Raw genomic sequence first — 13,458 nt, forward strand, 5'->3', positions numbered from 1 at the left:
AACTAAAAGAAGTCTTAAAGAAAACTAATATTCACAGAAGTCATTCTTTAGTTATTATATGAATAAGGCTATAAAGATGATTAGCAATATCTGTCGTCTTTTAGTCTCATCTTTTAGACGACTGTGCTCTCTAGGTCGTATGTATATAAATTCTATTGATAAAAGACGACTTTAAGATCTCTTTAAAGGTCATAATTTGAATAAAGAGTATTTATGTTTACAAATATGTTTCAAATTATAATTGTTTAGATTTCGAATTATGATTGACATAATCTTTCTAAAAAATTGTAAGGTATTCTTTTACATTAGGAGACATCTGTTCGATGACCTTGACCTTGATATATGTTATAGAGGTGAGGATATTGATCAACTTTTCTTAATAAATTAATCGACAGCCTTTTATAGTTTTCGAGATATATTTACATAAAACTCATTTCCAAAATTTCATTATTTTCTGTGTTCCACGCGAAGCGAGTTCCATTGCACCTCCCCCCTGCTTCAGAGGCATCCGAGTTTCATTTCTCTTGATAGAAGGGAGTCGTTTAGTAAGGCGAAGATCTAAATATCTTAGAAACTATAAGAGACCGCTGATTAATTTGTAAAGAAAAGTTGATCAGTACCATCATCTTTATAATGTATCAAGGTCAAGGTCATCGAAGAGATACCCTCTAATGTAGAGGATATTTACCAATTTTAATGTATTTGGGTATTACATATTAAAAAGTTTAAGAGAGCATCATATCTCGCATTAAAATTGTTTTCTTTCAAATGAAAATAGAGATAAATTATTGGCCATTAATGAAAAATTGATTATGTGTTTTATATATACAGGGTGTCTCTAAGATGGGTCGGGGCCACATTAGGAATGCAGAATGGATCAAAGGGAACAAAAAATTCTTACACCATTTTGAGATACTCGCTGTAGTTTTCGAATTAGAAAAGGAAACGTCTAAGCCAATATGCGATTAAGTCGTGCCGCGTAAATTCGTAGGACGGCCCACACTCGAGCGGCGACGGCGGCGACGCGCAAGGAGGGGAACGCTTCGTTGCCGCTCGAGCGTGAGCTATCTTACGAATTCGCGCGGCGCGGCTTAACCGCCTATTGGCTTAGATATTTTCTTTTTTAATTTGAAAACTACAGCGAGTATCTCAAAATGGTATAAGAATTTTTTGTTTCCTTTGATCGATTCTCCACCTTCAATGTGGCCCGACTCTCTTAAGAGACACTCTGTGTATATATATATATATATATATATATATATATTAGGTGTTGGAATTAATTCGTAGCGTTTTTTAATGAAAGAATGTTATTTATTTCACATGAGCATTAAAAAATACATTAATGAAAGTACTTCCCATCACTTGTAAAACGCTACGAATTAATTCCAACACCTAATATATACAAGTATATATATATAATATGTGTATAGATGGGGCATTCTTTGTCAAAAAGTCTCACCTCCTCCCTTTGTCAAAATTCCGAGGAGCCTACGGGATTCTTTTTGGGCCTAAATTGTTGCTTGAGATGTCAACTTTTTATAATAAAAAAACGTGGCCTTTTCAGAAAATCAAAATGACACTCAAGATGACTGTCAAAATGAACAAAGTCGAGCGGAAAAAAGATGCTAAACCTTTAGAAGAACTACATGACCTGGAAAATTAATGGCAGCAAATTTTTCCATATATTTTTGGCTGCTGAAAACAAATCTGATAATAAAATTTGGCACTTGACCATATTTTGACCGCCATTTTGAAAAAACTGCAAAAAAATTCACTTTTTGCGTATATCTCGGAAAATATTGATTTTAGAAAAAAAGTGTTCAATAAAAAATGAAGTTCTTGAAATTCTCTATAAAGAAGATCCTATACATAATTTTCATATTTTAACCGTTTACGCGTAATATAATATGACTTTGAATTACGAGACTCTTTCAATTAGGCTATATATAATTTGCTATAATTTAAAGTCATATTACATGTAAATGATTAAAATTACGTGTGCGTGCGTGCGTGCGTGCGTGCGTGCGTGCGTGCGTGCGTGCGTGCGTGCGTGCGTGCGTGCGTGCGTGCGTGCGTGCGTGCGTGCGTGCGTGCGTGCGTGCGTGCGTGCGTGCGTGCGTGCGTGCGTGCGTGCGTGCGTGCGTGCGTGCGTGCGTGCGTGCGTGCGTGCGTGCGTGCGTGCGTGCGTGCGTGCGTGCGTGCGTGCGTGCGTGCGTGCGTGCGTGCGTGCGTGCGTGCGTGCGTGCGTGCGTGCGTGCGTGCGTGCGTGCGTGCGTGCGTGCGTGCGTGCGTGCGTGCGTGCGTGCGTGCGTGCGTGCGTGCGTGCGTGCGTGCGTGCGTGCGTGCGTGCGTGCGTGCGTGCGTGCGTGCGTGCGTGCGTGCGTGCGTGCGTGCGTGCGTGCGTGCGTGCGTGCGTGCGTGCGTGCGTGCGTGCGTGCGTGCGTGCGTGCGTGCGTGCGTGCGTGCGTGCGTGCGTGCGTGCGTGCGTGCGTGCGTGCGTGCGTGCGTGCGTGCGTGCGTGCGTGCGTGCGTGCGTGCGTGCGTGCGTGCGTGCGTGCGTGCGTGCGTGCGTGTGTGCGTGCGTGCGTGCGTGCGTGCGTGCGTGCGTGCGTGCGTGCGTGCGTGCGTGCGTGCGTGCGTGCGTGCGTGCGTGCGTGCGTGCGTGCGTGCGTGCGTGCGTGCATGCGTGCGTGCGTGCGTGCGTGCGTGCGTGCGTGCGTGCGTGCGTGCGTGCGTGCGTGCGTGCGTGCGTGCGTGCGTGCGTGCGTGCGTGCGTGCGTGCGTGCGTGCGTGCGTGCGTGCGTGCGTGCGTGTGTGCGTGCGTGCGTGCGTGCGTGCGTGCGTGCGTGCGTGCGTGCGTGCGTGCGTGCGTGCGTGCGTGCGTGCGTGCGTGCGTGCGTGCGTGCGTGCGTGCGTGCGTGCGTGCGTGCGTGCGTGCGTGCGTGCGTGCGTGCGTGCGTGCGTGCGTGCGTGCGTGCGTGCGTGCGTGCGTGCGTGCGTGCGTGCGTGCGTGCGTGCGTGCGTGCGTGCGTGCGTGCGTGCGTGCGTGCGTGCGTGCGTGCGTGCGTGCGTGCGTGCGTGCGTGCGTGCGTGCGTGCGTGCGTGCGTGCGTGCGTGCGTGCGTGCGTGCGTGCGTGCGTGCGTGCGTGCGTGCGTGCGTGCGTGCGTGCGTGCGTGCGTGCGTGCGTGCGTGCGTGCGTGCGTGCGTGCGTGCGTGCGTGCGTGCGTGCGTGCGTGCGTGCGTGCGTGCGTGCGTGCGTGCGTGCGTGCGTGCGTGCGTGCGTGCGTGCGTGCGTGCGTGCGTGCGTGCGTGCGTGCGTGCGTGCGTGCGTGCGTGCGTGCGTGCGTGCGTGCGTGCGTGCGTATAAAAGAAGATTGTAAGGGCATAAAATAATATTAATCTGTACGCTTTAAACAAGCTACATATATATATGAAAGTTATGTTTATAACTTTCTGTTTTTATTGAGCAACACATTTTTACAGATCATTAATTTTATTTGTTATTATTTTTATTGTTGTAAGCAAAAATGATAAAAATCTAAATTTTTTTATATAAGTACTTTAAATATTAAAAATGATTTGTGCAAAATTTCATTGAAATTCACCAATTAGTTTACAACAAAAACAATAAAATCTGTAAATAATTAATTCTTATTGCAAAAAATACTACCTCGGCCGAGAATCGAATTTGGATCTCTTGCTTGACGCTCGCCCGCAAGAGATCCGAGTTCGATTCCCAGCCAAAGTAATATTTTTCATAATAAGAATTAAATATTTACAGATTTTCATATGTCACTCAGCATTATTAAGATCGTTTGAAGATACATCAAAAAAAGCATCAAATTGTTAAATTGCTAATTTAATTTATGATATTATAGTGATAATTCAGTAGAGTTAGCGTTTCAAAATCGAAAAATCACTTCAGCGTGTGTTTTAGAGGTGTTACATACGTAGTATACATGGTATATAAATTCACACAGAATCATACAAGGCTTTAAAATTCAGATAGACCGTTTAAGGCATGATTTCTTGTGTTATCACATATGCGATCCTATAATATATTATAAAGTATTTATATAAAAACATTGAGATTTTTATCATTATTTTATAGTATGTTTTCATATATTTCTATTAGAGTACAAATTTAAAAAATATTATTTTTTATTGAAATAACTTTTGATCCAGATGGTAAACTATTTATTAGGTTTTTATATTATTTATAGGTTTTTTATATTACTTTTAAGGGGATATTAGAGTGGCTCAATTGTCGGGACGTAGTAGATCAATATAAATCTCCGAATTTACTGAATGGAATCAAAAATTCTTTTACAGGATTAAAATAGATGCAAAATTTGCTAGTACTGCAATAAATTTTGTATTAAAATCAGAAAAAAATTAAAAACTTACATTTTTTAACTCGTAGAGCTATCACCTGACGTAGATATCTTCTTAATGCAAAAGTTTTATAGCTCGTATAGACCAAACGACAGTGCAGCTAAGCGTATTACGTGCACAAACAATACTGAGTTTATGAAATTAAAATTAAAAGCTTTAAAAGAAAGATTTATATCGATCTGCAAATGACTATGTATATTTACAAACGCTGAGCGAAGACTCGGAATGGCAAACAAAGCAATAATTGCGTCTAGCAGTAGGTGTTGAATCTTGCAAGAGATGGCGTTGCAATATGTTAGATAAGGACAGATGAATGCGTTTGAGACACAATGATATGCAGAGTGTCCTAAAAAGAGATACTTGAATATCTCGGAAAATATAAGTTCTACAGAAAAATGTCTCAGACAAAAGTTGTAGGATTCAAAAAGATTTATTTACTGATCTTATCGGTTTGACCTTGGGTGGCGTTGCCAAAGTCAGGTCAAGGTCACATCAATTTTTTTTAATGGAACACTCTACATTTGATTCCAAAATCTAATAGCTGGTGTCGAGAGCTTCCAAAACGTTATAAGAAAATATTTTTTTATTAAATAATTTTTGAGTTATGATACTTGAAAGTAACAGTACCGCCGGTATTAGCATTATTCAAGGTGTATCACGCGAAGGTTGCCCAAGCGGATTTACACATCATTAGATTCTGGTATCAAAAGTAGGGTGTTCCATTTTAAAAAATCGATGTGACCTTGATCTGACCTTGGTGACACCATCCAAGATCAAACTAACAAGATCAGTAAATAAACTTTACAACTTTTGTCTGAAACACTTTTCTATAAAATTTATATTTTCCGAAATATTCAGATGTTCCGACCTTTTTTGGGACATCCTATATAATAAATACAAGAAATGAATGAAAGATGTCACTATTATCGAATTTGAAATTTAAAAAACATCTGTACTATCGACCTCGCTCAAGTTTGGCCATTGCTTCAACATCCCCTTAAATGCAATTTTAAATAATCTGTAATTTTTTAAAGTAATTCTTAACATATTGCATTTACCTTACTACCTCCTTAAAGTGAATTAAAAACATTATTTCTTCTTTCAAATTTAGCGCCGCTATTGGAAAAATACGAGACGTATTATATATTTTTATTTATTTTAATAAATTCCTTATATAAGTTAAATAATAATACGAATAAATGTCTTTTCACTATATTTGTTTCTGCACGTCGTTTATCACTGCTTGAGCATGTTATGTGAATTTTTGTTGTCCTTTTTAATCCAAATTATTATTGTTTTATACTATTAATGTTTCATAAGTTCACATTATTCTATTTATCTATTTTGTTCTATGTCATTCATATTTTGCAATATACACTAACAAAGTTAAAGGATCACCTGTTCGATTTTGTAAAAATAGGTAAATTTTAAGATGGAAGAACTTTATCAAAAATCATCGTATCGAGATGTTTAAAAAAGTATTTTTCAGCTTGAAATCTGTATTTTTCAGATCACTTTAAAAAAGGATCTTATTGATATTTTATAGAATTACACAAACATAAATGAAGATGTATCAAATCTCAAAATTTGCGAAGTTCCATGGCGCGAATTAAAAATTGTACACAAATGCAATTTACAATATCCGAAAGAATGAATGTTTAATGAATGAATTAAAGCCTTAATTTGCTTTGTTATTATACTCTACGATTTTTTTCATCGAGTTATTCAACATCAAAGTATAATATCGTTTTTTTTTATCGAATAGTTATTCAACATAGAAGTAAAAGAGATCATTTTTGCTTCAATGTTGTACGATTCTGTTTAAAAAAGTCATCCAGAGTTAAATAAAAGTGCAATTTAAAGATAAAGATTCACTTTTACGAATTCTATAAACTGCAACTTTTGTATGCAACTTTTAATTCGCGCCGTGGAATTTCGCAAATTTTGTAAAAAATTTTGAGGTTGATGTATTTTCATTTATATTCGTATAACTCCATAAAATATCAGTAAGACCGTTTTCTAAAGTCCGATCTGAAAAATACAGATTTCAATAATTAAATATAGAAACAACAAGGCTCAAAATGACTAAATCAATATAAATGCCTTTTTTTCGAGCCAATATTGCTTTTTAATATGTAAAAACTTTTTTATTATAATATTTTATAAAATTTATAACAGAGTAAATGTTTCGATCTTTGTTTTTAGATCCTCTTCAGTAGAATATAAAAAATAAAAAAATAAAATAAAAAATGATATTAATCTTATCAGTGTATGTAAACAATTTTTATAAAGCGCATGTTGTGTTCGATTGTAGTGATTTTGCGTATATAAAATTCAATATTATTGACTACGCCGTCTTATCTTCATATGCATCAAATCTTTATATGCATTAATACATCAAATTGCCAAATTTTCTAAGTAATAAATTACATTATTACATAATTTTAATAAATTGATTTTCTGTTGTGACATACATGAAATTGATAAGTGGAGCACATTGAGATGTTGACAATTCTAAAGTTCTACCTCTGTAAAGTGAAATGAAAGTCATCACGCCGATACATATATACTGAAAGGAGGAGGCAACAAATCAATTAAAATATTTATGTATATGTATAATTAATAAGATAATAAATTAATAAACTGCATATAGAATTAACTGGAATTGAAAGTTGGAAAAGAATCAGTAATTAAAATCAATAAAAGTTAAAAATGCAATAACTAATAAACTTTTAGATAAGAAGTTAAGTAAAATAAAGCTAACAATTTATATTTTCAAACATGATATGACAATTGTTGAAGTTATAAATTCTTGTATGATATAAATAGCTGAATGTATAGATAATATACATTCAGCTATTTATATCATACATTAAAATACATTAAATAAGATTAAAATATAAGGGATTTAAAAGTTCAATGTTATTTTGTAAATTTAACTCATTCATTTGTCTTTTTTTTGTATGTAACATTTCGGAAATCTATCTCTTTTTAAAGTTTGTCTCCTCGTTCAAGATCTTTTTGTTATCCCAATCGAAATCATGACTTTTCTAATTTGTGTTCTGTTATTACTAAGCGCTGAATTGTATTCCATCTTATATGGTTCTTATGGTTCTTTTTTTAATTTCTATAATTTTACTCGTTTGGTCTACATACCATTTGCATCACATTCTTTATATTTTATTTTATAGACCACATTTGTGTATAAAACCTAAGGAAGTTTATCTTTTAACCTTTAGACTATCGGAATTTTTTCATTAAAATAGTGATTTTTTTTCTCAAAATTTTTATAAATAACATACACATGGTGCAAAATTTCTAGATTTGTGCAGAGTCACAAAAGTAGCTTTTCCGGCAAGGAACATATATCAAAAATAAAAAATGTCATCAAATATAAAAAATGTTAATCTTCTCAAAAATAGTGTATTTTGGGAGTTTTTGGTATCACTAATTCCAATTCTGAGCATAGATTTATAAAATTTTGAGCTCTGAGCGCAATATTGACAACAAATGAATATAAATGTATAGACTCAAAACTTTCCTTTATTGTTATCTAAAGCTAACGACACAGACGTAGAAAATTTGTAGCTCTTTTTTGATTTTTCTTTTTTATTTGTTTTTTTTTAAAATTTATTTTTATATTTTTTTTTATTTTTTGTTTTATAAATTAAAAAAATTTTTTTATATATTTTAATTTTTTTATCTATTTTTCAATACTTATATTTTTTAATATATAATATTTTGGGCAACATGTATACAATTACGTTTAATACAATATTAGTATTGAAAATACCACCAAAAATGGTAGTATTTTAAATCACACTCAAAAACCACAAAAGTGGCTTTTCCAACAGTCTAAAGGTTAAAACTTTGATAAATCGTTTAAAACTTTAAATCCTAAATTAAAACTTGTTAAATCCTATGTAGATCATACAAATAATGGGATTTTTTAAAAAACTTATTTATTTTATCTGAAATGTTATTTATGAAAGGAATGATGAAATATCTAGGTTTTTGAACTTTCCTGTTATTATCTATATTCAGCAGGAATCTATTCAGGATTATATTCAGCGAATTTTGATTTAATTATTACTTGAATTAATTGAACTTTTGTAATCTTTTATTAATATTATCAAAGATCATTTTTAATGGATATCCATTATTAAGTAAAATTTGTGTGGCTTTAAAATTCTCTCTGTGGAACCTTGAGTGGGATAAATGGATCACTCTGTCAACTAAGCTCAATGTTCTACTTTTCAACCGAGAGGATGGTGAGAGTAATAGTTCAAATAACATTGCAAACATGTGGATTTTGTGTATAAGTTACAAATATAATTATTGTATTTGATTAGCGTAACATTCAGGAAATTTAAAGAACTACCACCTTATTCAAGAGTAAATTTTAATCTGTAATGATAGTCATTACAAATTTTTCATTCGAGATAAAATTTTAGAATTATCAACATCTTAATGCGCTCCACTTATCAATTTCATGTAAGTCATAATAGAAAATCAATTTACTTGAATTATACAATAATGGAATTTATTACTGAGTAAACTTGACAATTTGCTGTATTGATGCATATAAAGGAGAATTATAAGATGGCGTAGCCAATAATACCTTTTGTACACGTTCAATTCTATTTTATACACGTTCGTAAAATCACTACAATCGGACACAACATATGCTTTATAAGAATCGTTTACATACGCTGATAAGATTAATAGCATGTATTTTCTATTTTATTTTTTATTTTTTATATTGAACAATATTTTACATTGAAGAATATCTAAAAACAGAGATCGAAATGTTTGCTGTTGCTAATTCCATAAAATAATAAAAAATTTTTACACAATAAGAACCCGTGTTGACTTGAAAAAAGGCATACACCAGATTATATAGATTTCAAATTGTAAAATATTTTTTTAAATATTTCGGTACAATGATTTTTTATAAAATTCTTCTATCTTGAAATTTTTGTAGGATGATCCTCTAACTTTTTTGAGTAGTGTATTTATACATATATAATTTTTTTAAACTAAATATGATTGATTCTATACAATTTCACTAGTTTGTTGCTACTTCGTAAAAATTATTACGTTTGCCTAAGATCTAAGATAAAATAATGATTTTTAGTATTTTGATATAATTAAACGATATCTGAAATTTTAATGATCTAGACTGAACAATCTATATTATATTATTTATATTATTTTTTTATCTTATAAATTTTTCTAATTTATTACAGTATCTATTATACATGCTTTCGAATGTATTATATCTTCCTTTTTCTTTTTTTCTATCTCTTGGTGCTATTAACTAGCTAAAAATATTGTAAGTTTTAATATATTTAAAACTAAAGAGAGAGAAAAATTATTCTTGAGGCTTCCACGGATGCTTTCTATATAAAGATTATGCATTTCGCAGGTTTGCTCCCTGTCCAGATCCATTCTTGGAATGCCAACGTTTCATGAACCTTGCAGTCCACTTCATCAGAGCGAGGATCAGCTTACTCATACTGAGTAGCATCAGACTGCTCCTCGCCCTGATGAAGTGGACTGCAAGGTTCATGAAACGTTGGCATTCCAAGAATGGATCTGAACACGGAGAAAACCCGCGAAACGCATAATCTTTATATAGAGAGAAAAATTTTTTTAACGTTGAATTTCTCATGCTTGTCTGTTTATGTATCAATATCATGTCTCTTTCGTTGAATGATCACTCCCTTTCCCCCTCTACATCGTGTTTTTGTTTTGTATTTCATAAGCACATATCCAACAATCAATATCTATCTATGTTATAGGCGTCCCGTACCTAATATTCCCCCCCGAATTCCTGACAGACCATATTCTGGCCGACTAAACTGAGCTAGTCCGACACAGCAATGGCATACAAGACAGCAGCTTATGCTACACAAGATGCAATAGTCCAAGACAGCATCAGGAAAGGTCTCGTCCCGAATGACAGACGATGGCGAACCAGATGTACCGCAAGGCAAGGCTGACTGAAGAAAGTTACGCGATGAGAACACAAAGATCTCTTAAAGCGAGCGTCCTATATTCTGATCTCAGCGGCCTTAATGTCGAAGATTGTAGATATTTACCGACAATGACAGGAATCACGAGAAGTAAATAAACGCAAGAAGGAACCATTTGTGCAAAGAAAAGAAGGAATAAGGCTGTGTTATGCGAATACTAGAGAAGAAAGAGGAAGAAGAAAGAAGAGATGAAGGTCAGACGCAAAAAACATTGCTTGTTCGTTTCTCGATGGTTGAAACAGTCAGTAAGACTCCATCAGTCACTTCTTCAACCATTTCTTTCTCTGGTGTATATTTCGTCTTCTATTTTTATTTATGATTTATGTACAGCTAGACCCGCATTAGATGTAGTTCTAAGTATTAACACTGCGCTCGACACGCGTCAGATGTATTTTTAAAAGGATAATTTCGTGCGAAACGACAGAGATCTTACAAGAAGGACGATTCAGCACTTCTCGTTTTTGTTTAATTTAAAAAGCCATTTAAAATCGCGATTATCAGTATTATGTACAAGTTAAGACTACTCCAAGTATTCTCTCAAGAGTACGAGTTTAGTCTTTCGAGAAATGTCGAAATCACAGTATTATATAACTTAATTTCAATTAATGATCTGTAACCGTGAAATTGCAAATGAATAATTAAAAAACTTTACTGGTTACCTTAAATACTCCTTTTTACTTTCCTTTATGCGATATTTGAAATACAATCGTATCCTTCTAATCGTATCCTTCTTGTCGTGAGTTTCGTGATGGAAATAGTGTAGAAGCGATTTTTTTTCACATACAAGACGAGTATGAGCAACTCAGTTACCTCAATTATAAAAGAATTAATTAAAACAGAGAGACTAAGTCACATTTCGTGAGAAACGGGGAGCTTGCGATCAGAGCACGCTATCAGCATTCCAGAGAAATTTTGCAATTATGAAAAATCACATGGAAATATAAATTATTGTGATCAATGCATTATTAATGAAACAGATATGCTTGTTTAATCGTGCCAAGATGATCGTTTATTAGGTACAATAACGATGCTATTTTTAAGGATCTCTAGAAATTCTGCGATGAACAACGAAGTGTAAACAGTAGGGCCATTATATTGCAATGAGTGGTATATAAAAGATACAAAAGATGAAAATAGTGATATTTATTTTGAGCAATCGTTAGAATTTGTTTTTTTTATTGACGCATGCGCAATTATTTTTATAAGTATCTTTTTATAATTATTTTTGCATCATAATGTTAATAACTACGCGACGAAGGCGGTATTGGAAAACGCATCACAATTATTCTGTAAATGAAGTCAAAATGACAAACTATAAATGACGGAAATTGTACATATAGAGTTTACAAATATAGTATTACACGTAAATGTGTTAGGACGAAAGAGATTTTTGTATTATCAAACATTACTACGCGCTAACCAGCGCTAGCCAATCTTATAACACTGACTGATGATCAATGTGTATAGAACATATAATGAATCAAATAAATGAATATTTAATACGAAATAATTCGTTTTATCATTGTGGGTAATGCTCTGTTTTTGCCATAAATTATACAGGGTGTTTTAAATTATACAGTGTGTTTGGAAATTAGTGATAAGTTTTTCATATATTGGGTCATTTAAAAAGTATCCGCGATTTTTTGTTCAATTTTTGAATGAAATTTTTCTTTATTGAAAATCAATTTTAATCAAGTATATATTGGCCATTATTATCTATAACCTTTTGCCATTTTTCGGGTAATTTCATAATTCCATCCGTGTAGAACTTTTGTGGTTTATCGGCGAAAAACTTTTTCAAGTGATTTTCTGCAGCTCTTTTGTCGGCCAATGTTTTTCCATCAAGAGAGTTCTCAGAGATCGAAACAAATGGTAGTCAGACGGTGCAAGATCCGGGCTATACGGTGGATGCATCAAAACTTCCCAACCAAACCCCTTCAATTTTTGGCGCGTCATCAAAGATGTGTGTGGTCTGGCGTTATGATGGAAGACAACACTTTTTCTGTTAATCAATTCTGGTCGTTTTTTCTTAATCGCTTCCTGTAATCTATCCAGTTGTGAACAGTAGAGCTCTGAATTAATCGTTAGGCCATGTGGTAACACCTCATGATGGACGACTCCCTTCCAATCCCACCATACACACAGCATCACTTTATTTGCCGTCAATTCATGCTTTGAAGTCGTTTGTGGTGGTTCGCCGCGCTTACTCCATGATCTTTTACGAACGATATTCTTGTATTTCACCCATTTTTCATCGCCCGTGATGATTTGCTTCAGAAATGGGTCAATTTCGTTGCGTTTTAGTAGTGTTTCGCTGATGGAAATTCGATCAATCAAATTTCTTTGCGTTAATTCATCTGGCAAATATCGAGTTTCTTTGCGTAGCCAGTCTTTTTCAAATGATTCCAAACTGTCACATGGTTGATTCTTAGTGCATTGGCTATCTCCTGACAGCTCACATGCCGGTCTTGCTCGACCAGTTGCAAAATTTCATCGACTTTTTTAGTGACTGGCCGACCAGAGCGAAGTCGATCTTTGACATCAAAATTTCCAGAATGAAATCGAACAAATCACTCCTGCGTCCTGCGTTCACTTTCAGCATCCGCGCCGTAAACTTCACAAATTTTTCTGCATGTTGTGCTGCGTTTTTGTCTTTTTTGTAATAAAAAAGCATCACATAGCGTATTTCTTCAGAAATTTCACTCATTTTCAAACCAATATAACTTTTGACACGATTGATGAATCACCAAACTTTGTTTACAAAAAATGTCATCTTTCAGACGCGCGTTCGTTTGACACAATCTGATTAGTGTTGCCCGATATATGATCATCAACACCATCTAGTGACAAAAAACCGGATACTTTATAAATGACCCAATATGTGATAGAATGGACTAACCTAAGAAGAAAAGTCCTCTAGCATTTTACGATTGTCGCAATGCCCAGTAAACGAGAATGGATTAAAATGAATTAAAATGGATTCAGATTTTCAGAAATACGGATTCATGAATGTTAAAATGAATC

The 13,458-nt window shown here is 34.7% G+C and overlaps 1 protein-coding gene across 13 annotated transcripts in view; it reads left to right on the plus strand.

Annotated features, from left to right (window-relative positions):
• shi (dynamin-1 shibire) overlaps positions 1-13,458 on the plus strand; it is a 159,459-nt gene that overhangs the window by 132,728 nt on the left and 13,273 nt on the right. For 10 of the 13 annotated variants that reach the window (XM_087403749.1, XM_087403743.1, XM_087403748.1 and 7 more), the window contains one exon: positions 10,201-11,944. The exons of the other annotated variants lie outside the window; for them this stretch is intronic. In XM_087403749.1, the coding sequence (XP_087259875.1) occupies positions 10,201-10,264 (64 nt within the window). In that variant the 3' untranslated portion in view covers positions 10,265-11,944. Of the gene's footprint in view, positions 1-10,200; positions 11,945-13,458 lie in introns of those variants that run through there. 13 annotated transcript variants of the gene reach the window in all.

Source organism: Acromyrmex echinatior, chromosome 3, assembly GCF_024713525.1.
Source record: "Acromyrmex echinatior isolate Ae372 chromosome 3, ASM2471352v2, whole genome shotgun sequence".
NCBI lineage: Eukaryota > Metazoa > Arthropoda > Insecta > Hymenoptera > Formicidae > Acromyrmex > Acromyrmex echinatior.